This window comes from Anser brachyrhynchus (assembly GCF_964034855.1).
Source record: "Anser brachyrhynchus genome assembly, chromosome: 2".
NCBI classification, from domain to species: domain Eukaryota; kingdom Metazoa; phylum Chordata; class Aves; order Anseriformes; family Anatidae; genus Anser; species Anser brachyrhynchus.
The window spans coordinates 105745176-105771629 of NC_137695.1; the positions used below are offsets into that span (position 1 = coordinate 105745176).

A 26454-nucleotide genomic window follows, 5' to 3' on the forward strand; every position below is an offset into this window, starting at 1 on the left:
GTAAACGATTGAGATGTGACTGTCCATTGTAAAGTAATTTCATAAAAAAAATCACCACCTAGTACAAGAGAGTCTGAGTTCTGAACAGTTGCCTAAGATCCTATTGATACTGAGCAACTATGAAAATGTAAGAAAATAAATCAAACTTCCATGTACATATACATCTACACATACACAAAAACAGACTTGTGGATTAGTGATTTTGTTTGTTTTTATTTCTTAGGAGGAAATGACAATAAAACCAGAAGTCATTCTCCTGGAAAAACATGTGCTACACCTGCTAGAAAATAAACATACCAAGAAATGATGCATGGATCCGTATGTACAATATGCTTATATATTACAGCTTCTAACTCCCACAAAATGAATTATTGTCTTATCTCTTAGTAAAAAGGACCAGTAAATAAAAATTGCATAGAACCTACAACTGAACTGAACTATGGACGTCCCTAAACAATTTCAAAAGATTAGCAAGATAGAGAACAGTCCACTGAGAGCTATGAGCAGAAATAACACCTAGCTCCTAAGTTCCCACGTGTCCAGTTGTCAGAAGCTCAAAGCATACTATGCTTGTCCTGTTGCCGTATTCTCCTCTGCGAAGAGTATTCATCAGTGGAGGAAACAGTACTGGTAGACTTTTAATCTAAGTCACTGGCATGCTCTTGAGATCTTTTCTGTCTGGAACTATTACTGTGCCGACAAAAGTAAATGAAAAAGTCCAAGATATCCAGTCTATGGTCTACAAGATACATAAAACCCACAGTCATCTAGCTTGAAGCCTGCTCCAAGTCTTTCTTATCCTGTCACACGAGATTCAGAGATTTTGAGAAAAATGGGAGCAAACTCCAAAAACTATATTAGAAAGCATCCCCAGAGAGGATAGTTGCTGCATTTCTAGGGATAATTTCTTTTCCACACAAAGATGGGAACGAATAAGTAGGAAGCTACACAACTTAACACAATTTACACGTGCAAAATAATTTTAAAAGTCAACCCCATCATGTTGTATTTACCCCTATTATTTCTACTAATTAGAATAAATCAGGTGGCCTGCCTGAAAGAGGGTACCACTGCTTTTGTCTGCCTTAACTATAAAACAGAAAGAACTTACAATTCTCTAGAGGGCTCTAATTTTACAGTATGACATCTCATAAGGTTACAGTGTTATGCTTACAACTTTATTTAAAAAACTCTTACCTTTTCCCCATTTACTGAAATACTGAGTATTCCAATGCTGACCTGCAGCCACCGTTCAGTTGGATTAAAGATGCTAAGAGCAGTCTGTGAGGCAATTCCCACACAACAGGCATTAGGGAACTTCAGCTCTTCTGGTACTTTTACATGTCCTTCAGAAGAAAATATGCTCCTGTTAGCTCCAAGTATCCACAAGCAAATCAGCACTCAGGCTGTCACCACATCAAGTTTGTAAACCCATTTGCCAAATGCTTCCTTGTATCAAGGCAACGTTTGACAACTATAGTTTACATAAGAATGTTTTCCACCAGCCTGATATCCAGGATGTTAATCAATTACTTCTTTGCATGTAACTTGGAATTCAAGTATCACACACAAAAATACTTACGGAAGTAGGCCATCCCATGCAGTCACTAACCCACAAAGTGGGTGTACACACACACACCCCTTATATAAAACACTGTTTTCACAGTTTAATCAGTAGTAGCCCGAACGACCAAAATACAAGCATCAATACCACAACTTCTTTAGGACATTTAATGTGACCAAAAAGGACTTTTTTTCCTTTACTAGAGTAGAATTGCTACCTAAAAAGCTGTTTAGGCAAGCTTACGCTACAGAAAACACTGAGTATTCTTAGAGTAGATTTTTGCTGTGGAAATGCTGCCATCAAAAATCATCTCCAAATCAAAAAGAAATCCTAAATCAAGTATTTTATTTCCAGGAGGTCCTTACTTCTAAAATATTCAAAATAACTCTTTCAGACGAAACGCAACATTATAATGACAACAAAATGAGGTAAGAGTTCTGTGGCATGCCAAAGATTAATTATCCACAAACCCACTAATGGGTACTCATGTCAAATTAAAAAATTGACTTCTCAGTTAGGAAGACACATGTACGACTTTACCTGGAGTAAAATTTTAGTTACTTGAACAATAGGTTTTATTTCTAAGGCCACAAATTATTATTAACCCTCCAAAACAGAAAATTCAAACACAAACATGAAGGTGAAAATATGAACTAAGACTAGCATCATTGGAATTTAATTTCAAGTTCAAAAAATCAAATTTGCCAAAAAATCAAGTCTACACTGCACAGATATTCAGAGAAGTTCAAAAGCAAGTACAAGAAGCCAGCAATTAAAGATAAGGAGTAAAACTGTTCAAGTGTTACTATTTTAAACTGCATTAACAAGATCAAAGATTTATTGATTACTAAATAGAAAATCACCTATAGAGTATTACAAATGCAAACCTTCAACCCCACTAGCTTGTCATTTTATCTCAAAAAATTAACTAGAAAAAAAATCAGAAAAAGCAACTAAACAGATCAGATTAAGAAAAATCTCTGAATTGAAATAATTTACATTGCTTTGATTTAGGGGTAAGTCAAGATACAGAGAAACAGCAGAAAGTATGAGATCGAAGACAGTGCTAGATCCTTTAAACAAACGTAAAAAGATTGAATGTTGAAATCTAGCCTCTTTAGACTATGAAAAATACCTTTTAAGACCATTAGGAGGACTATAAAAATTGACATTGAATTTAGAAAACATGATTAAATAAGAAAAACTAGCAATACCATTTTAAAAAATATCAAAGATGCATAAACAATAGTTGTGGTTACACTTAGTGTACTGCCACCTTAATAATTTTAGCCACTGTTGTCCAAAGCAATGTTTTCAGCATACTTTTTAAAAGCCTTACCAAGACCAGGTGACATCGAAAAGTCCCACTCTTTTCTACTAGTTCCAAGAGGTTGTCCAGCAAATGATTTCAGGTTTAAGATATTCTTGTTCCAGGAAGCAGAATGTGGATTACAAAGCGAAGCTGCACCCAAAGAGCCAGGACCAAGATTTGAACCCAAAGGAATTCCTACTGGAACTGGATTCTCCACATGTCCTGCTGGGATAGTAGAGCAAGGAAGCCCTGCTGGAAGACCAAAACCTGCAGAGCTGCAGCCATGAAACTGAGACAGAACTGTACTTCCAGTAGGTGGCATATTTCCCAGATGCTGTTGTACAAATGGAGTCGTTGCAAGAGAATGTCCTGTAAGCAACGTGGGAACAGAAGAAATTGCTTGGCTTTCAGAGGTAGCGACATGGGGTTTAAAGCTTGAAATAGGAATATACTGTTCACCAGATGAGTTTTGATTTAATGGAATATAAGTTCTTAAGCCAGGAAACATAGGTAATACATTTAAGGATGGTAATCCTTGTCTCTGTGCTTTGTTTGTATGATCCTGCCACACTTCTGCATCAACATTTACAGAAAGTGGCTCGAAGCTGCAAAATTTACTTGACAAAGCTGATTTAACAGGGTCTAACTCTCTATGATTTGCTGCTACATTTGAAGGAATAGATGCAAGCGGCTTTTCATTCTTTGGTAAACCTTCCTTGGACAGTTCTTGGCCCTGTACTTCATCTTCAAGTTTTCTTTTAATAGCTGCAAGATCGTTTTCTTCTGATTTCTCATCAACACTAAACAGCACTCCTTTTCGGTTTCTTTGGCACAAGTAGTCTTCTACATTTTCATTGGCATGTTCCTGTGAAGGTGTTGGGCTGGCTCGAATTATTGTTGTACTAAGTGCACTTGCATTTTCACTCTAGTAAACAAAATATACAGTATTATTAGAAATATTATAAATTCTAGAAAAGTAAATAGGGTTAATGAGACAGACACTAATACCAGTATTGTATCCAACATAAGCAATCAAGTTTGTCAAGTCCTGTCTGGAGTTTTGTTTTTATAACATCTGTGGCTCTTCACTTGAAAAAGTTTCCACTGGGATGGATGCTATCAGAGAGGTTTTCAGCTTTTGTTTTTAAATTCCATCCACATTTACACACATTTTGGAGCAGGGGAGGCATAACAAAGATTCCAGATTTGAAGAAACCAACTGACTGAGATAAAAGAATACTCATCATCCTAATCAGCGTAAGACTGCAAGTCTGAACAGAAGTATCACTCAGAGTACACACTTTGCTAAAGCAGTAAAAACAGTCAGAACGGTTGTCAGAGATAGACAAATGGCGGTTTCGGTCCCGAAATCATTTAGGGAAAATTAAGTTAAAACAGGAATTAATAAACATTTCTCAAGGGGTGGGGTAAGAAAAGTATTCTTCCCAACAGCTGAAGCTGAGCAGAAAGGGAGCTTCAGGGGTGACAAAAGCAGATATAGATGCTGCAAACTGCTACTGGAATGCTGCACTGTGTTCCAAGAACAGAATGACTCAATAAGCAATACAGAAAAATGCATAGAGAAAACCCACAAACTTTTTTTTCTTAGGTTAGTAGTTTTTTGAATGTTTGATTATGTTCACATTCACTAGGGTTTGTGACTAATCAAAATCTAGCTCAGAATTTAAATCTCCAAAAACTCAGGAGTGGGTGAGAGAAGAGGGAGAAACAGAATACCTTTTCCCTATGCACAGTATGTACTAAGCTGTTCTGAAACCCTTAAGGCTTTTCTAATGAACTGTTAAAAATTATGTTCACCATTTAAGAGCTCGTTTTGGGAGGTGGGTGTTTTTTAAGAAAGGGAATTAATGCATAATTACAGATCAAGATTTTCTTACCCAGTGTGTCTGCGGATCACGCGTTACAGCTGTGTTTTTAAGTGTACTGTCAGATGCGGAGACATATGTTAATCTGCTCATGCTCGGGCTTGAATAAACTGACTGAGGTAGTGTGCTCTCCTTGCAAGGAGATTTTGGATAATGCGATGTGCAAGTAAAATCAGCTTCAGACCTGAAAAACAAATTCAAAGTACACTGGTATTAAAATACATTTTTAATGATACACCCAAGGAAATGAATGCTACATAATATGGCTATACTATTTTAAAATCAGTCTACTTCATCATTCTGCTTACTACAGTCAATAGAAATGAAAAATTAGCTATCAAATAACCTTTACAAGTCCTGGCTTTGATGTAAAAGAAACTCGTTTTCGCTAAACATAAGTTCATAAAGCAAAGCATTAGAGTTCCACAGCTACGCTCAGATGCTAAGGTCATAGAAAAAACACAGTAAGTTATTAAAAGAAATAAGTATACTTATACCCAATTAGAACAAAGAATGCCAAATGAAATCATTCAACATCCCAGACATCACATATCAGTATTTCCTGTTCACTGCTGAGTTTCTCTTCGTTTCACACACATGAAAATATAGGCACTCTTGTTCTACAAAATGTGTCGAGTACCATGAAAACAATCGAAGTCACTGGCAACTTTAACCAAAAAAAACACACTTGCATAAATACACATACTTCTGCACTTTTTGATTTTTGAAAAACGCCAAGCAGCATGTAATTCTAAGGTCACGTACCACATCCTAACTCTAGTTAAATATCAGGCAGTGACCTTAAGAAGTTAAGGCAAACAATTCCATGCCTCTTCTTTTCAGGACAGCATACATAGCCACTGGCTATGGTCATAATATATATGTTTAAGACTACATGACAGGCTTAGTTGTAATCTTATAATTTATATAGCACTTCTTATTACTGAAGGCCATTTAAATAATGTTACCCTTTCAGTTGCTAAGAAATCCTGGAATCTTTGACACAAGATGCAGCTTCAAAATATGAAGTGTTCAAAAGCAATACAAATATTTCAGCCCACCCTCTCTCACAAGCAGCGATGTGAATCTGAGAATGAAAGTGACTGAAATACAAGTAATTTATAAAAAGAAAAAACACCCACACCGTCATTGGTCTATATGGTTCTAGCTATATGATTGCAAAGTTTGACATTGTAATCACCAACCAAATAGCTTTATTTGTAGTAGATGAATTGCACTAGAACAATAGTTAAAGTAAATAGGGTATTTTATATCCAAATTTTTGTGATGATGAAGTTATCTAAAGAATCTGACTAGCTAACATGCTGGGTATTTTGTATTCTTGCTTTACTGGACAATCCTGAGCAGAAACAACCACATTCCTGTCCATCATCTCTCTCATCGTGCCAGTGAGGAAAATAAAAAGTTAACAATTGCTTAAGACTGCTCCCCCATACACACATTAAAAGCAAAAAGAAAGGTTAGGTCTAAGAATGAAGTAATAGTTTAATAAGGATCTATAAACATAAACTGAGGTCAAGGACAATGCTACAATTAAAACTTGATCACTCAAAAATCCTCATGAAGCACTAGTAATTCTTATAACCTGCTCCAAGACATTTACCCTGAAAATCCAAAACATTTACCCTGAAAATGCTGTTCCAGAAGCATCACTAGGAGAAGAGTGTATGAGGGGCGAAGTTGAAGGTCTGAAGCTATACTGCTCATCCTCTAAAGGTTGCAAGTCACATTCAGGAAGAATGGGTTGATGTTCTGGTAAATAAGCAGAATTTAATAACAATATTTATTTAAGCACAGGAAGCAAGTCTGTTTTCAAGAAAAGCCTTTTCTATAACTGGTTACATTTGCCTTTTTGGATTACTCTTCAGATTCACTTACCAGTACTATTCTGGGAAGTCAGGGAGAGCTTCTCAAAAGTTACATGTTTCACATTCCCGCTGCAAGCAGTACTGGCCTCTTTGTTTCTCTTCTCTATTTTTGGACTTTGCTTCTTCTCATCTGTGTTCAATTTCTGCACAGGCTTTGCTTTTGTAGGACTTACTAAGACATATTTACCAGATTGTTTGGCAGGTTTCAAGTTGCTGAGTGACACAGTGTTTCCTGTACTTCTCTCCAAACCATTAAGCGGTTCAGGAACAGCATTTGCTGCTTGATCTGTTTCTGCATCTTCCCTGGTACAACATCTGCTAGTAAGACTGTCAGTCTGGTGAGCAAACAGACTTCTCTGTGACATTTCTATTTTTGCTGATAAAGAAGTTCCACATGTCTGTGTATCATTTCTTGTAGGTGAGCAGGTACCAAGCGTATCTGATGTAAGGTCAGCACTTAAAGACTGTGAATGTTTACTATTTAATAAATCTGTCAACTTTTCTGAACATTTTATGCTATCAGTAGTCCTGCCTTCATGCTTGGAAACATCAGATGGATTACAGATATTCTGAGTATCATTTTCTGCATGAAAATAATCCAGAAATCGCTTATCTATTTCTTGCTGCTCATTTTGATCATTTAACAAGTCTTCTAGAAGAGCATCTTTATTTTTAACTTTGCTAAGTAAAGAGCCATCAGTCATAAAGTTCTGGACAGACGCGTCGTGTTTCACAACACTCTCATATTCACTTTCATGTCCAAGCTCATCTGTCTTTCTAAGGTATTTTTCCATATCAAATGCACCGTTTTCCACATTGTTAGATAATGCATGATTAGCAGAGAGTTCCATCTCTTTAATAATTCCAGGAAGGAAACATGTTTTTTTATTTTTGGTTGAGAGTGCCATCATCATAGCAGCTAGCTGGGTAGGATCAGCACTGCAGGAAGCATTCGCAATAGCAGATGCAATTGTGCTAATACTCAGGACAGAATCAGAATGATTACATAAGCCACCTTCAAACTTGTCCTCATAAATTCCATCCTACAACAAAGGAAATTGGGTTAAGCACCAAATTAGGAAATTTATTTAAGTGATTTTGCATTTGCCTAATACATTCACATTTCTTGTTACTACATTTCTAATCTACTGTCAACAAGAAATACTACAACAAGAAAATTACTCATTTTATAAACACTACGTGGAACTGCTTGGTCTGTCAACCCAAATGAGGAAGGGAAAAAAAGGAAAATGAGATGATGATAGTAACACCTCACTCTCTAAAGGATCATGGCATTCTAACAAAGTTAGCCTAACAAACAGAGGCACCCACTAGGATTTCAAATGATCAATATAAAAGGAACAAGTTGATACGAACGTTTAAATTTAGCCTTATTCCAAGAAAGGATAGTAAGTGTTAAGTGACTTTTGTTGAAGTTCATACTTGCAGTTAATAGAAAACACAAAGAAATACCTTTGGGTTACTTTGGGTAGCTGCTTCTGTATTAATGCTTTTTTGTATTCCAGCTGCAGTGTCCATCCTATGCCATGCACCTTCACAGCTGGTAGAATTTCCATGTTCTTTTGTTTGTGTTTCCAAGTCTTCTAAGAAAGAAAAAAAAGATGGATAATTAATTATAAATACATTGTCTGAACATCAGCATTCATTGGACACACATGCTCCTGTAGTGCTCTGTAGGAAAAAACAACTGCCATAATGGCACAAATACAAATACTGCAAGAATCAAATGTTGTCTGTGCAATACTCGAAGTCTACCTTCAGTTCACATAATTAGCTGATGTTATTAATACCATGCTCATTACTCTTCATTTTCAGGTAGTTTATCACATTAGCCCAAGCTAAACAAATCTTCTCATAAAACGGTATTTGCAAGGTAACATGAACACAAACACAACTCCAGTAGAAAACTAGAAAAGTTACATCTGAGTAAAGCCTTTTTTTTTCATACACTGGAGGGTTTGACAGAGGTAGATAGCAATGAACTTGAAGGATTATGCTTAGGAGGAATTATGCTTCGGAGGACGTGTTTCTGAAACCATCAAAACCATTAAGAATCTTCTTGATTACCATACCAAACCCAAACTAGGAGATATTCTGATAAGATCTATAGACTACCATAGCACCAAAGGAATTTCTGCTTAAAGAAAAACATCCAGACTTCCTAGAACACTAACAGTTTTAAAAGTGCTCAGCTTAATAAGAAAAGAATTATGAAGCATTTATTTTTCATTTCTCTTCTGCTTGTAGCAGATATTTGGAGCTTAGATACACTTAGCATTTCAAGTAATACCCTCCCTCAGGTTGCTAAGTTCTCAGCTTCTTCTGTATCTACTGCTCCTTAAAGCAGAATTGCATACTGACACTGCTGATAAAGATCATTGCCAGTACTACTGAAAAATCAGATGCCAATAACTCTTGATATCCTGGCCATGAAGTGATCTAAAAACATCCTTCCCCTACCATTTATAGCAACACTCATATCAAAATAACTACAGAGCACATTAGGGTACTTGTCTATTATTTAAAGCAACAGTTATAGCTATTATTTACCTGAACAGTGGTCACAAACTTCAGTAACTAGCTAGTTTTGTGCTTTTTTTTGTTGTTGTTGTTTTGCTTTTTGACAAAAACACAGACTTTATAGTGAACTTAAGCACGCTAACACTTAAAAAAATCATTAGAGATTCTTGAAAAAATATTTGGAAGGTCCTAGAATGAAGAAAGTAATGGCTGTAAAGTTGTTTTCAAGGACATGTGCTCCGTAAAAATCTGATGGATGTTTTTCACAGTCACTGCATTAATGCTACAGACAGGCTCGCAAATACTGATGTTACCCCACCTATATCAAGAGAAGCAGACATGCTTTAATATGAACTTGTCTTCTGAGCAAGTACTCTTAATTATTTCCTAGGGATAGCTTGTTAAGTTGATACAAAAATATATGCAAAGTGCATATTGTGATTTTTACATATAAAATTCTGGAAGAAACTCTTTTTACTTAAAAGTCAATCAGATTTCACAGAAGTATATTTATTTTAAAAGATGGTAGGGAAGAAATTAGACTATATACACAGACAGCTCATGCCCAATTCTATTTCTTTCCCTGTATCCTCTATACCTGTACAGACAAACAAACCAGCTTTCTGGTTTCATTTCTTTTGGCAACACATTTATATAGCTTTTTCAATAGGAAAACTCTGACCAGACTTAAATTATTACATGACACTGTTATTTATCCAGTGTCTAGAAATGCTCACATTACCAAGAAAACTTCGGCTACTATCTGGTGTTAGAATGGTCCCTTTTGCAACTCTTTAGGCTCTGTACTTTGTTGGTGCGAAATCCTTCCATCTTCAATCCCACAACCCCGAAAATGATTTGGTGAATGAGTCTATCACGTTCTTCTTAATAGTCCTTGCTAGCTATATACAAGGAATTCTTAACTACTGCTACAGTCCATCTAAGGCTGACCCTTCCGTTCAATAATTACCTGTAAACACTTCAGAAAGCTGTGAAGTTTCTTGGAGAGTGTCACATGCTGATACATCAGATTGTCTTAGCAAAGCGACAGGTTCCCTTTTCTTCGGAGACGTAATATGGTAACCAAAAGATGGCTATAAAAAAGTTACCCCAGAACACAGCATTAGTAGATGTAATCGTTAATATAAACATTCAGTGGGCCTGCAAAGCAGTTTCAGACACAGTGTCTCCCCAGTTGGTGTTTGGCTTTTGTATGGCTGAGAAATAACACACCTCCTAGCCTTGCAAGTGCCTAATCAAAATACATATGCTTCCTGTGCGTGTGTGCGTAAAGTACCAGTTAAACAAAAGAAAGTACATATGCTCTCATCAACTCTGCCTGGAGGCATGCTCTGCCTCTCAGCCTTTGAATGTACCAGTGCAGAACATGCTTACTCTACCAGGTCAGCAGGACATAACTGAATTTGACTTTCCTCCCTTGAACATCTCAGGTTTTGTTCAGCTGCAGCACAGATGCGATACTGTCTACCAACAACAGGTAAGACAAGAGACCAGGTATAAGTCAGAAAAAGCTTACAGAAGTATGTTGAAGTCTAGACGACTACGCTTTTACTAGAACTGAACATGTGCCTAGGTAGCACATTAACAATAGCCAAAGATACCCTCGATGTTCCAATAACTGTCTGAGCAACATTTAATTCAACTACTAGGTGGATTGTTTGCTCAGACCTCTAAAAAGCAACATAACGTGGTGTATTCTCCTCTCTATAATCCTACGTATAATTAATTTTCGACCAAAAGGTAAAGATTCCCTGTTAACACCAACCAGCCCTTCGTATCAGAAGTTTCAAGTGAGTACAAGTGAGAAACAAACTAATCCATACCTGTCATATATACATACAGAATTTCCTTAGTAAGTGAACTTGGAAAGTAGTTCTCCAAAAGAATTAGTTACAATGTTTTTTAAAAAAAGTAGTACTGTTTTTTCCTGGTCCTTCCCTTGCACCTTAGAACATCATGATACACACCCGTTTCACATCACTGCCTCCACCAAGACAACCCAGAGCTTCAGACCTCTGACCAAAGAACTCTCCCAAAGACAAACGTAAATAACTGGCATCTCTGTTAAGTTCAGATGTTCTCAGTAGAATGCAGCTATTGGCAGATTTCCACGAGGAGTCTGCTATTTCAGATGCATTTAGAATGTCTGCTTTTTCTGCCTGTAGACAGAGAAGTTTCAGAAATTTTAACTTACAAATAAATGAGTGTTATTCTGTTTACATTCAGATAATTATTTACCTGCACAAGTCTGTGTGCTTTCTCAAATTCTTCCTGGTCTTGTGCAATCATTGCTGCTGCTTCAGCTTAAAACCAGAAAGGACACGTATTAAAACAAGTCAGAATTTAGTGAGCATTGACATTACCATTTTGTGTCATTAAACTAAACTTTAAGGCAAAGATTACAATACTTAGTTCTGCAACCAAGACAATCGGGGACACACCAGGAGTTGCTCCTCCCATTATGGCGGGAAAAGTTCACATGGAGTTTGCTTTAAAAGAGTATTTCCTGCATCCTCAGGAGCCACAGTAAAAGCAGCATTCAGCTAGCTAACTTAGAGGTGAATAAAGGTGGCATCTTATGGCCTTATCACCAAACTATACATACATATTTGTAATGACTATGCCATCCATACTAGCTAGACTCGAGCATCACATGGCCACTTCTGAACAGGCTTAGATTACATCTGGCTTTGAAAATTTCATCAAGGTGCTATCCATGAATTGGAGCAAAAGAAACAGACCGGTTTGTACCAGTTCATGAAATACTCACGTAAACTAACAGGCCAAATAAATTAATAGTTCCTTTAAATTCAAATACTTGTATTATTTTCCTAACAATGAACACTTAAAATCTCTTCTCTGAAATGATTTAAACTAGTTATCAAGAGATACTGTTACTACTACCTTAGCATTTTGGTCTGCTTAATGATACCTTAATGTTGAAGTATGTGGCCTTGTACACACAGCACCCCTAGTCACAGAGGAATACATCAAGAATGGACGCAAACTTGTAAAGTGAATACAGCTGTTGTCTATAAAAGTGACTTACGGGAAGTTGGAATACGTCCTTTTTGAGGAAAGCAACAATATTGGAATACCTCTTTATTGAGCAATCCAACTATATCTCCTAAAGGCAACATGCCGCTATCAATGATATGCTGTTACATCCAGTAGAACTTTAGGTCATTATCAGTTCTTTAATCTTCTGTGTAAGCCATAAGGAGTCTTATGAGGACTTCCTGAAGCACTGAACTCTGTCAAGTGAGCAACCCTGCACTAACTACTCTGTACAAGAACACACAGTGTGCATAGCTCACTGACAGAGATAGACATGTCGTTAGTGAGACTCAGAAGCGTCATCAGATGTCATTTCTTTTCTGTCCATATAAAAAAAAGTCTCTCAGCTGTCAAGCATTCAAGCATCATACCTGAACACTGCAGACAGGCAAACTAGCACACAGAAAAACGCTATCCACACTGAATCTGGAAGCACAGGTCTTGTACTATGTGAAAAGGTAAGCCAATCAGCTGGAAAGTGTAATTCCTTTAAAAAACATCAGGTGGGGAAAAAGCTGAATACCCCTGGAAAAATTTACAGCAGACAAATATTTGAATGATTGGACAAGCAGAGTCTGAAATACAGTGAAATGTCCAAAATGTCCTGGCATTTAAAAAAATAATGAAGGAGCTCTGCTTCGCTGACTTAGCCGATAGGGAAATTTCTACCACAGTGGATCTCATTTGTTTGTTCCAACAGAAAACCACCATGGTGTTGACAAACATCATTTCAACCAATCAACCCTGTTTGATCTTGCATTCCTAATAAATCAATCTGCAGAGCATCCTCTTTGAAAGAGAGAAGAAACTTGAGCAGACATCTTCAGAATACATTAGCCCATCCATATGTCAGCTTTAGAAACTAGGAGAGTCAAGGAGAAATACTGTTGCATACAATGCTCCAATATATCTAGTAAAAACAGATAATCAGAGCATATTTTGGTGCTAAGGAATTGATTTGTCTACAGTACTACAGGCACACCATCCAAACCTGTATGACAAACACACAGACTGCCATGAAGATCACTCTGAGACAGTTAAAGGAAAAATTTTAAAAAAGTTATGTAGACAAAGGCCTAGGATTTCTTAGAAGAGCCCAGTAAACATCCCCAGTAGGTTCCAATGTTTCAGCACCCACACCACTTCCTGGGAAGAGAAGGAAACAAGGGAAGAAGCTACCAACTATAACTAATATTAATATCATTGTAGGCTACTAACAATGTCAGATTTCAAATAATTTCTTGTATCTAAAGTCTGAAGGATTTGCAACATTAAATACTAACTTTCTAAATACAAAAAAAATAAAAGGGAATAAAGTTTACTTAACACTACACTACAGATAACAGTTAACTAAAAAGGAGAAAGATTACATACATCCAGTTATGAAGTCGTCATCTATTTTGTCATCTTCAGACAGATTTAAACCTTGTTCTTCATCAAATGAAGTATAATAAGCAAGATCAGTCACCCACTTGCCTTCTTCATTTTGATAAACAATGCTATGTGGTATATCACCTGAAAGATACATCAAATACTGCACTGTTGATTAAAATAATAGTAACATGGTAAAGTCTCTTAAATTTAAGTAAGGAGTTCACTTGTCAAAGGTCAGCAACTAGTTAATGAAGATAACATAGCTGCAACAGCAAGTTGCAGCAGTTTTTATCAAAGAAGCAACTATAAATGTTTCAATATAAGTCCAAAATACATAGTTGGTATTTCTTAAAAACTACAGCTCAAAACTTATTCAAGCTACTTATTTCTTATTTATAAAGAAACAGTGGATTTTTTTAAAATAACTTGCACAACCCAAAAAAGTCATACCTAACAACTTTATTTCTCTTTCCATGCAACAGTCTAGCCACAATTGCATACCTGGGTTATATCTAAAGCAACCTACCTTTGTCTGTTGGAGATAAACTTGTGTTCTCACAGCTGTCTGCAGCTGGAGACAGGTAAGCATCAGCAAGACCAACTTCACATTCAGTTGAATCTGCATCTGTTCCAGGTGCATTTGCACTAAGAGGAATTTTAGGAGTGGTGTAGGGCTCTGAAATTGCTTTTGCTGGATGTAGTACATCTGCATCAGAAGCAGCAGTCTGACACTCAGAAGAGGACTGTATTTCTTGCTTTGAAAGAGCACCCGCGACCTCAGCTTCACGGCTGTCCATGCACTGAAGATACAGTGAATCCAATCGCAACTCAGCAGCACTGCAGGAATCTAGTGCATCTCCACTAGTCATGGAATTCTCAGGAAAAAATAATAATGATTTTTAAAGTGTCAGCATTGCGTTTGTTAACTGTTTATGTTAATAGTCCCAGGTAAAAAATAGCCAAAGTTAACTATGTTTTAAAAGTATATCTAGAAAACTGTTATTATTCATCTTTTATAAAGTGAATTTGGGTTGTTAGTTCAACCTCTTACAGGTTTTCAAGTGCACTGCCTTTTTTTTTTTTAATATACACACACACACACACAGAAACTACTGTCTTATTCTCTATATTATAAATAGAAATTTAAATGACAATTCCATACCAGTTGCCTTACTGCTCTGGGGAGCACCTCTCTTTGCTCTGGACATCCAGCTATCCCTTGATTTTGTGAATCTTCATCACTAGCATTTCCAGAGTCTGCTCCTGTCACCGCCTGATAAGCATCAGGAACCCGAAAGTCCTCCTTAAAAAAAATATATAAATAATAATAAAGATTTAAGTTGCACTGCAACAGATATACTGAAGATAAAAAATTAATACTATAGTTATTTCTACAGAGTTAAAAAATATTCTCTGGTGAAGTGAATGTTTGTTCATGTGCCACTGCCATCTCTGTCTGCCAGCAACCCTGGTGAGGACAACAGCTCCTGGCTATGCCAACCCACAGAACTCCCCCCACCAAGCACACACACAGCAAGAGGACGGAGGATCTCTTCTGCCTCCTACTGCATTCTTTCACTCTCCTTAACAAGTACACCGTACTGCCTCCCTTCTCCTCTAGGACCAGTGATGAATAAGGACCAGCTCAGCACCTGCTGTACCCACCCCACCACCCTCTACAGCGGAGGTGAAGCAGGAACATTACACAAACAGGGGAGAGCTGGGGGCAGATAACATAACTGCTACTCGCACTCTTCACCATGGCCACATGGTCTCAAACCACCACCTGTTCCTTCCTTCACGTACAGCTGTAGATCAGCAACTTGCAGCCTCTGCAGAGCTACTGTTAGGGAGGTTAACAGAACACTTCCCACAGCCTGGAAACTTGGAAGCCAGATGGGGAATTTCCGAACCTGTCAGGCAACACCTCCTTAGAGTCATTACAATCTTTCCAATGATGATTGTTAAGCAATAAGTCAATTGTATGACACTGTTTTTCTGAAGCTACAGTTCATTTACCTGTTCAAATCAATCACACTTTCCTATTTGGGTCAAGCATGCAACTGTCAGTTTCCCATCCAAGCAATCTGTTTGTAATAGACTTAGCTGCTGCTGGAAGGCAAGCCAAGAAGCAGCCAGCTGCTGCTCTGTGCTTACCCTCCACACACTGACTGCCTCTCTAAGGCACTTATTTACACACCAAGTCTTCATGATACTGTTCACTTAATAAAACCTTGAAGATTTCTACCCAAGATAATAACCTGGTGGTTGAAAAGCTCTTTATAAACTAGTTGTACACTACAAAATAAACAAACATTAGTGCCAGCAAGCATCACCTTCATATTTACAGAAGCAGAAAATAAAGCTAATAGAAAGTAATATTTTGTCAGAAGTAAATTAAATTTATTTTCAAAAAGTGTAGTAAGTACCTTAATATAAAACTCCATTCCATTCTTTGAAGATTGATGCAGTTAGAACTGTAACTTTAATTAAGAATCAATAGTTGTAACATGTTTGTAAAGTAGTCTTGTCACAGAACCATCAGAATAAAACGAAGCAATTCCTACACAGACAACATACCCATCTCCTGGACATTACAGGCAAGATCAATAGGTGGCCTTACTTTCTGTTCAGCTGACCCCCCCTTGTTGGGGGTGGGGGGAAGGGGTAAAGCAAGTATTTTATGGGTATAGACAGCTTTTTTATTCTTCATTAAGGATTCTTTGCATTCAGATGCTGGTAACCAAATTTAAATCAGAAGAAGGCCTTCAGAAGACCATGGTGTCAGTAGAGACTTTTGCTTTGTTACCAATATTTTCCTTATTGGACACAAGACGACATCAAATGCTCTTCTACAAACACCTCGCCACCTTTGATACTAAAACCACCACTAGGAAGCTGAGAGAGGAAGCAATGTTTAGGAGAAATATTCCTACCATAATGCCTTCAAGAGAAGACCTCAGAGACGCACTAAGTTCAGACTACCACACATGACACAGAACTCTAAAAAAGAAGCTCCAGAAAGGGCAGACTGAACCGTAGCACACATGAAATTCGTCAAGCACAGGCTAGCTCTATCTTCAGCAACTGCTGACATACATCCTACCTCACTGTCACTCTGAAAGGTCAAGCTAGCAATCCAATATCACATGCTAATATCCTAACGGATACTTGAGTAACATGCTGCTCAGGACATTATTTCCTTTTCTTTAGGACAAACTATCTTGCAGATCAGAAATAGATTATTTTTTTTTAATTTATTACCTGAAAAGCATACTTTTGTAATAAGGTTTAAGAAACGCAGACTCAAGTAACCCAGCAGGAAAAGTCCACCTTCAGGAAACACTACTGATGCAGAGTTAGTTATTACAGGATTTCTGAGGACAAGTCTCCATCATCCCAGAGAAGGGAGAAATCTACTCTTAATGGTCTGGATTATTTTTTTCCTTTGCAAGATCAAGTAACAAAACCGACTGCATAAGGTCCAGAACCACTTAACAGGAAAAAGAAGAAAATGACAAAGAGGATCGTGAGGAGCAGTGTTAGGGGATGGAAAACCTGAATGGAGACTTGAATATAGGAGACATCGTAATAGGGAGTAGGAAGTTCTTAAGCTTTGACACAAGCCTTCCAGATTAACGCCTCTCAGAACAGCCAGCTACTTACCTGATTTCTCCATGCCTTATCTCATAAACAACAAGATTGTCTGTAACAAGCATATGTATCAGCTACTAGCTCTGGACTACAAGGAAGAGGACAATAAATACAAAAACAGCTACCTAGCTTCTTTTCTTTTTTCCTCTCTTCCCTTGCAAAGGGAAAGGAGAGTCAATCTCACTTGATTGTCTTGGTTTCTAGTTTAGTGCTGTGTTTACTATAAAAAAAAAAATCCTTTACTTACAGGCTACCTGTTGGGCAGTATTTGGGTTTGTCAGGAAAGAAAACCTATTTCACCCTGGCAGACAACCCTCAAAGATGTTACCCTGCTTAAGGGCCATTAGGTATGCGGAGTTTAGGACTCCACTTCAAACTTACTTGAAGCAAGCCATTTTCAGACAGCTTCAGTGCTGTGCAGCACTCTGAAAGTTTCTCTACGTTGATGTCTCCTCTTGCTATTTCTGGTGGTATCAGCTGTTCAAAATAGGCTTCCAGCTGGTTATCGAAGAACTCTTCATCATCAATATCATCATCTAGTGAAACAAAAGAAAATACCCCATTCACCCTTCATATTTAATAATCACCTGATCTACTATCAGAGCAACACCATAAACTTTAACACAGAGACACACAGCAAGATCAGAATTATCCTCTTTTTCTCCCACTCAAAAAGAATTGGGTCACAGTAATGTGTGGCAGTCTTATGCTATGAGTAGCAATACACAGCAAAACAAGATGCCCATAAGGTAGCATTTCAACTCCCAGCCTAAGTCACTCATCTTCCTTCAAAGTGCTATATTCCACCACATTCAAACTACCAAATTATATATATAGTCACTCATGAGTGAAAAGTAAATATATGTAACATTTCAAGCCATACTAAAACTGACTGAAGCATCGTTCTATTTTAAAAATTAAAAAGAGTTAAGTGCTATTAGTAAGAACAGTACTATTCCTACTGTCCCCAAGTATAAAGTTTATACTATTTTTTATTTATTTATTTATTTTTAATTTGTGGAGGTTACAGGGAAGGGAAAGTTCCCAGAGCTTTTGTTTGTTTGTTCTTAAAGTCCCAAACTTCAGTCAGCATTTTAGGTCATGGTTAAAAGCACTCTTAAAACCACTGTAGAACGTATTCCAAAAAGAAATCTGACAGTTTTTATTATTCTTTCATTTCCAGAAACCAGTACCTTGTCTGTGCTTTTCCTATTAAAAACAGTATACTCAAACAGGCTTTGTATTTATAAACTAAACACCATATTTCAGTTTCCATGTAATTATTAAGAAATATTCATTTTCAGGTTGCTGGTGACAATCTGAGAATTCTCCAATAATTTTGCCTTAGAGTGCATTTCAATTCTTCCGCCTATAAAACATAATTCTAAAGTATCTTCTTAGTATTTCCTTCTGCCATAGAAGTCTACAAAATGGCAAAAACATATGGGGGGAAAAAGTACTTACACACAAGTCATCATTAGTTTTTTATTCCTGTTTTTGCCAGTGCCCTGTACAAACAGGGCCTGATTTACAGAAGCACCAAGTTCCAGTCTTTCAGCAGAATGAGATTTAGGCAAATTGGAAGCTATGGACACTCAGCAGCTTTGATATTACGACAGGATTCAGAGTCTGTTCTATCTGACAGTCAATAAACAAAAAATAAGAATCATGGCTGTTTCCACATGTCATATCCCAGGAGGGGGAGGCCTACAGCTGGCTAAGTTTCAGTCTTTGAAATGAAAACTAATACTATCCTCAGAACCAAAGTTCATAGAGTTCATCTCTTTTAATCCCAACAGAAATTGTAGTTAGGGTGAATGCCCACTTTTCTACCTCTATTTTTGATTCACTGTAACTGAGGACTGTTGCTTAATTTTTTTAGATTATCCTTTCCAGTTGTGATCTTCTCTGATAAACTCCACAGGCACCTACTCCTGTTACAATTTCAAAAGAGTCAGTTTCCTCAATGGATTTGTTTTTCTTTAATATTCCTAATACAAGATTTTGATGTAGTCTAATCCTGTATGAAATACTACCATAGAACCATTTGCGTTGGAAGGGACCTTAAAGCTCACCTTGTTCCAACCCCCTGCCATGGGCAGGGACACCTCCCACCAGACCAGGCTGCCCAAAGCCCCATCCAGCCTGGCCTTGAACACCTCCAGGGATGGGGCATCCACAGCTTCTCTGGGCAGCCTGTGCCAGTGCCTCACCACCCTCTGAGTGAAGAATTTCCTCCTGACACCTAATCTAAATCCCCCTCTTTTAGTTTAAAACCATTCCCTTGGTCCTATCATTTAAAAAAAAAAAAAAAACAAAAAAAACCTAATACCTTTCTTCTCAAGAAGGCAGGAACATTGTGTCAGAATTCTAGGCTCAACTATCCAGAGAAAGTTAAAGTTATAAATGCTCTTACCAGTGGAATCTCCTTCTAAGCTTGTAAGAGATGAGAGTTTCTCGTTTTCCAAAAAACTTGAAAGGCTATTGCTAAGATGATCGCTTGAGGTTTCACCTCCTGACAGCTTTTCAGAAGGTTCAGATGGACTAACCTGTGAAAAACATCCAGAGAGAAATATGTCTGGAAGTTATTAGCTATTGTATAAACCCAGTTAATAATAAATAATTAAGGTGGTTTAATAACTTTCTAAAAATCCCACAACCACCACCTTCTTCCTCCATATCCCAGCAAACATTCTAGTACCGATGCATTTTTCCCTGCTAGCTTCCAGAATGGATATGTGCAAGAGACACAAAGATCATAAAACAGATAGAGGGAAAAAGCACCTGAATAACACCAAACATAAAAGGTTTCAGAACTAAAATACTGAACCACTACATTAAAGACTTAACTCACTGGGGGGGGAAGGGGGGGGAGCAATAAACCTCTCTTCATTCAGTAAACCATAATCCCAGCTTAAAGTACAAAGTAGGAAACACTCAAGAAGTTCCTATACTGCTATAACAATGCTTCTTCAGAAATCACACGCCCAATCAACCCTTTGTTGATTTTTTTTTTAAACAGCAATTCAATATCTGTTTTGGTTCTGTCTCAACTGATAAGCAGTTCATCTTTGACAGCTACCAAAAAATCAATGTTCAGAAAGGGGTAGACAGTAGATAGTTTGAAAAAGACTTGAATTATGGTTTTCGAGTGACAGCCTGTGAGCATTTAACTGCAAGTCACTGGCCACTTGGGCCCCTAGAAAATAAAAAAATAAAAAAAAATCAATTGAAAGAAAGCTAAGTAAATACCAGCTGACACGTGAAAAAGCATGTAGCTATACAGCATCTTGCTACAGCCCAAAGCGAATTTTCTATAATGGCCACAGGAACTCCCATTCCCATCTGCCTTATACCTCTGGGCCTGTAATCATCAGCTTCTCCAAAGCAGCGGACAAAAGCAGCTGAAACTCAGCCCTGACAATACCCTGTTTGCTAGCTCTGGGATACAGAGGCAAAAAAAATAAAAATCAGGTGCAACAATAAGATTGGGATCTTACAAATGGTGCAGTTTATGTTGGGAACACTAAAGAAGCCATCTGAACTGATACTCCTCAAAGCAATGAACAAGTACAGGGGCAAGGCAAATCCAGCTGACATTATCTACTTCAAATTCCAAAAGCATTCAGAGAGGTTCCTCCAAGGCTCTTCATTAAGCTAAACTACAACTGCGATAAGAAGATCGATACATGAATAAAGAATGAGAAGACAGCACAGGGTAGGAGTAAACAACAGCTTTCACAATTAAGAGAGATCAGGTGGAGCCATGCTCCCATGGTGTTAATTATGTTAAGTGAGCTGGAAAAAGGAAGCAAAATGAGGCATGACACATTCAGCGTCACAGTGCTTTGACAGCCTTCAGGTGTACCCAAAGAAACAACAAAAACTGTCCAATTTCCTCCTTTCTCCTCTCACAAAGTTAAAACTAGTACAAGATTATTACTTGGAAAAGTTTAATTTCACTATATTTAGAAAAGGTTTCACCTTGTTATTCTTAATGTCTGGAAGAAAACATATTCCAGTTGGCAAATCTGGAACAAAAGAATGTAGTAAAAAAAATATCAGTATTTTATTATGTTATAGTACTAACTGCTAGCTATTGTATAAGAGAGCAGACAGCATCTTGAAGATCCTGTCACACACTATAAAAATAACCCTGAAACATACACGTTATCACAAGACCAAAATTTATACTTTCTTATAAGAACCATTAAAAGTATCTTGGAAATAATTAAAAAGGCAGGGCTTCATCAAGGCTAGAACTGTAAGTATTGTCAGATCATTACTGCCTGAAGGACTAAAGTAGCGTAAAAAAGCAAGGAGTCCCACGTCGCACCAGGAGAAGCGGGAACAGCAACAAGTGGTAAGTTCCACTGTTGCATTTCACCTGTTGAGCCAATACTTATTCTTTTTTGATCATTTTGAAGCAACTTACAATTTTCTTTTTACTATATCCACCCATAATCTCATTTTAAGTCCTACAAGACAAAACATTTTAGACATGCACACACAGATCTTAGCAAAAAAGGTTCCTAACTAAGTAATAGATGGGAATAAAAAACAGTTTCAAATCAAAAGCAGTTTACAGACTATAATCCTAATCCTTGAATAAACCACAAAATTAAATTGGATGGCTAAGTAGCACTGAGCACTACCCAGCCCAAACACTGGGCCTTTCCAGTTTCAAAGGCCTCGTGATTTTTGTTGCCATAGTTAGGTGCCACTTCCTCAAGACTGCAATAATAAATGACTGAAGACAGCACTTCATTTAGAACTGTGCTTTATGAGGTCCATTCATACAACAAACCATACTTTATAATTGAATATGTTCTTATTAAATTATTAACATTTACCTCATGAAAATTCAGATAAAGTTTTGAGGAGACTAGAAGTAAGTGTTTACTAAGTATATGTACAGAATTTTTAAGGAGCCAGAATAATTTAATCACAGGACTAGCATTAGTAACCCCCTTCCCCCCAAGCTGAACATCAACAACCATACATTTAAAACAAGTTACAGAACACTGTTTTGCTTCCACTGTTCTAGGCATACTTCCAGAAAGCACAGTTCTCGTGGCAGGCATTTCAGACTACTTTTTCACACATCACACTAGGAACGTATGAACTTCCACTTCCTACAGCTGCAGTTAAAGACCCCCCATCAGAGGCTGGAACAGGTCAAGAAAAAATATAATCCCACAGACTTAAACCATGTGAAAGAGAAGGGTTAGAAAACAACTTACACATACTTTTTCACAAGCAAAGTTCCTCAAATAAATTCAGAGTCCTACTTGCATTCTAGTTACAGCATTTTACAGCAAACATAATTTTTAACCACTTTCCTGTCTAGCTTTGTACTTTGGGTAGAAATCCAACAACATGATGTCAGCCACAAGCTTTCCGTGTCCAGAGTTTGTTCCAATTAAAAAGATTCTTCTTCAAACCCCTTTTACACAATGCCACAAAACACTGAAAGGGTCAAGAGAAGACACCTACACCATAACTAGCTATTTCTACTGACAATAAGTATGCAGTCCCTCTCAAAGTTTAATACCTTCCAATTGTTCAAGTGGTAACAAATTAAGTAAGGTATCTTGACGGTGACTTGAGTGCGCACTGGCATTCTGGCCTTGATCGCCATATATCGAGTAGTTTTCTTTCAGGCTACCACTAGCAGGTTGAGCTTCTTTAACTTGAGTAGCAACTTCACTAAAAAAAAGAAAAAGAATTATTTCAATAAAAAATAATAAGATTACATATCTAGCAACATTAGTGTAAAATATCTCTCTATATAAAGATTTGAGAAATTGCCCAATTTTAATACCTTCATCTCTAGGAAGCCAGTCGTTCGCATCGACATAGATCCTACACATCTTTACCAGACATTTTATAGTACAGGGATAATTATCTAGATTAAAAGGGCTGCTGTTTCACAACCTAAAGCATTCCACAGAAGCACTTAGTGTAATTTAATGTTAGTATATTCCCCCTTTTTTCCCTGTTTGTTCCTTTCTCTCACATTTTTGCAATAAGTGGGAAAAGTATAAGGGGGAAGAGGTTTATGCCATGCAAGTTCCACAATCCAATTGTGAGCAAGTCAAACAAACACTAAGGATTTAGCTAAACCTATAAATATCAGCACACCTCTTATAACATTACATTAGGGTCTAAATCATAAAGAACATTAAACGTAAAGAATATTGAACAGAACTACTTGGAATTTCATTAACAGCTTTTGTAATTCTGCAGGAAGGTTACTTTTCACTTCTGATAAGATGTTAAATCTTACACATTGAGCAAAGTTAAACATTTTTGCATTAATATTTCATGTCTTAATTTTATCTGAATTCAAAAGTCTAAAATGTGACTTCTTAAACTTAAGTACAAACAAGGAGCTGACACTCTCTTAAATCTTTATCTATTGTTTGTATAGGGACATATTGCCTATAGTGCAATTTTATCAGTGAGAAAGACACATACGGCTATTTCTATCAAACAATAATAAAATTTGCTCATCTTTAGAATAACCTATACAACAGCTTCCAACACTATTAATGCTCTTAGTGTTTTCACTAACACCACTTATTTCCTAAGAAACAGGAAAGACTGAGTTTATAAAGAAGCTAAAGTTACTTGAGACATGTTCCTTTCTGGATGCAAACTTCTTTGATACCTGGAACAGATTTATATCAGTGCAAACCTTCCTTTATCCACATATGTGGCACGAACCAGAGACATCCAAAATTTGTGTAAACTAAGTAAAAACAAGCCAGATTCAAATAAGTCAATTAATCAATCAAGCTTGGGAAACTTTTCATTAGCGTGACAACAAAAACAGCATGTAGTTAAAAAAATGAAGAAACAAAAATCACTTCTAAAGCTTCATTCTGGTCATGCACAGTTAGTGAATTAAACAGCAGAATGCTGTTTGTTTAGGGCTGCAGGCCTAAGTGGCAGGATTGCAAGGGATTGCACATACTCCCCTTCAGAAAACAGAGGGGAGCTGTTTTAGCAAGGAAAGCACCTGAGCTCCTCAGCCCTGTACGCTAACAGACGAACGCACAGCTGAGCTCTCCAGTTACCAAAGGCCCACAGTAGAAGCTGCGAGTCAAGCAGGCAGCCACTGCCAGTAGCAGCACGCTTTTCAGGGCATGCCACCAACCAACCATCTTCTCATCCCGTTCCTTTCACAACGGGAGCTCCATACTGCGTGGCCAGGTAAGACCCCACTTTAGGATGCTGACTGCTGCTGTAGGGAAGGCACACTGCTTACAGGGGAGTAAACAGCACCACCAGAGATCGGGGCGGCTGGCAGGAGGCACATTATTGTCAGAGACCAAATTCACCCTGGTTGTTATGACTGCCGAGGTTATTTTCCAAATCCAAACATATTCCACTATTAGATTACAGAATAGCTTAACAAATCTACATACTATATACCGGTACATGCATTTTAGGAAAGAATTAGTTTTAGCTATCTCACTCACAGGTCATCAAGAAAGCTGAGGGCAAATCTCTCCATAGGCTCAGGATCTGACTGACTGCCATGAGGAGATCGTGACGGAGGTGACTGCTTCCCTTCTTCTATATAAGATGCCCGGATATCAGAAAGCCTGTAAGGGTTGGGAGGGAAAGCACAAAACAGAGTCGTTCTAATACGCATTTCTCAAAGAACTAGAAAAAAGTCACATTTGAGGGCCACTCATCTTCTATATGTTTTATTACTTGAATAGTTTAACATTTTCCAGCCAATCTGTATTTACAGGTACATATATGTACCCAGAATAATCTTCTCCAATCTTCTGAAGTTCTTTAGAGAAATACCACTTTTTTTTTTTGTGGTTATTGTTGTCCCATTAGAAAAGCACACTTCTGCAAAGACAGGTCATAACAGTCTGATCTTACTTCATGGTAAGTCACACAGGACAGCAAAAAAGCGAGCAAAGGCTTCAGTGGTTACACTGTGCACTAATCCTTGTTGAACAAATCATTGTAGGCTGTGTTAAGCTTTAATTGGTATCCACAACACTACTTCTTACATTAGTTTTTCTAAAAAGCGACAGATTCAGTTAACATAGAAACCACCTGTAAAAAATACATATTCTCTGCATGTCCTCAGACTTGAGTATACTAAGCTGAAGAACCAAATTAAACTCGATTAGTGTCTTTTTATCCTGAAAACTAAACTACCCTTCTAAAGGATTATTTTAAAAAAAAATACGTTAGGAGTTACATATGTAATCTATATTTTTGACTGTTAATGCAGTATTATGCTCTCGATTAGCAAACAGTTTTATCGTCCAACACTACATCCAAATAATTTTTCCTGTCCGAATTAAGCACGTCAAAGCAGCGAACTGTTCTTGTGAAGCAGTAAGTGGCAGCCTCACCTGTTGTCACAGCCCGTTTTACTCTTGGCGACAGTCGAAGCCGCAACAGGCAGGCCGGGGGGGTTTGAGGAAACCGTGACATTCCCAAAGGCGACGCCCGCGCTGCTGTTCAGGGAACTGCCCAGGAAGCTCGGAAAGGTCTCGTCGGCGATCCTCCTGAAGTCCTCCATCCCCCTGCACGAGCCGGTTCAAACAGCGCCCGGCTCAGCAACGGGGGAGCCGCAGAGCCCCGCGACGCGACCCCCGGGCCCCGGCAGGCACCGGCCACACCGCCCCGTGAGGAGGAGGAGGAGGAGGAGGAGGAAGAAGAAGGGGGGGGGGGGGGAGAGGGAGGCCTCGCGCGGGCCCAACCGCCAAAACTTCAAACCTTCAAACGGCCGCGCGCGCCGCAACGTAACGGCCCCGGCGCGAGGCAGCGCCCCCCCCACCCCCGCCCACCGAGCCCCCCTCAGAGCCCCCCCGCCGCCCTCGCTCCCTCACCCGGTGCGAGGCGGCGGCGGCACCGGCAGCGCTCGCAGCCCCCCGAGCGCGGGGAAGCGAGCCCCGGCCAAGCGGCCAATGAGGCCGTTAGGGCCGTTGGGGCCGTTGGGCGGGACGGGGCGGGGCGAGAGCTCCCCATCCCGTCCCCTCCCCTCCCCTCATCCGGGGCCGCGCGTTGCTGTTGGTGGCGGGGGGTGAACGGCATCAGGATTTCATGCTGCGTTGTGTTCAAGACGAAATAAACAGAAAAACGCGTCCTGGCTGCTCTGTTAAAGCAACAAGAACC

The 26454-nt window shown here is 38.3% G+C and overlaps 1 protein-coding gene across 4 annotated transcripts in view; it reads right to left on the minus strand.

The window, feature by feature from the left end:
* Nucleotides 1–26316, minus strand: part of CEP192 (centrosomal protein 192) — a 65786-nt gene extending 39470 nt beyond the window's left edge. For 2 of the 4 annotated variants that reach the window (XR_013946625.1, XM_080580334.1), the window contains exons 1-19: nt 26169–26316; nt 25689–25862; nt 24786–24911; nt 22853–23007; nt 21283–21329; nt 19715–19847; nt 17680–17834; nt 14807–14947; nt 14171–14519; nt 13645–13785; nt 11452–11516; nt 11181–11372; nt 10163–10286; nt 8125–8255; nt 6662–7694; nt 6409–6535; nt 4775–4946; nt 2904–3801; nt 1198–1346 (exon numbers count right to left, since the gene is read on the minus strand). Coding sequence is in view for 3 of the 4 variants with exons in the window: in XM_080580334.1 (XP_080436460.1) it covers nt 1198–1346; nt 2904–3801; nt 4775–4946; nt 6409–6535; nt 6662–7694; nt 8125–8255; nt 10163–10286; nt 11181–11372; nt 11452–11516; nt 13645–13785; nt 14171–14519; nt 14807–14947; nt 17680–17834; nt 19715–19847; nt 21283–21329; nt 22853–23007; nt 24786–24911; nt 25689–25858 (4308 nt within the window). In the remaining variant the exon portion in view is untranslated. Of the gene's footprint in view, nt 1–1197; nt 1347–2903; nt 3802–4774; nt 4947–6408; nt 6536–6661; nt 7695–8124; nt 8256–10162; nt 10287–11180; nt 11373–11451; nt 11517–13644; nt 13786–14170; nt 14520–14806; nt 14948–17679; nt 17835–19714; nt 19848–21282; nt 21330–22852; nt 23008–24785; nt 24912–25688; nt 25863–26168 lie in introns of those variants that run through there. The other 2 variants (XM_080580335.1, XM_080580336.1) reach the window with 2 other exon arrangements.
* Nucleotides 26317–26454: the final 138 nt, after the last annotated feature.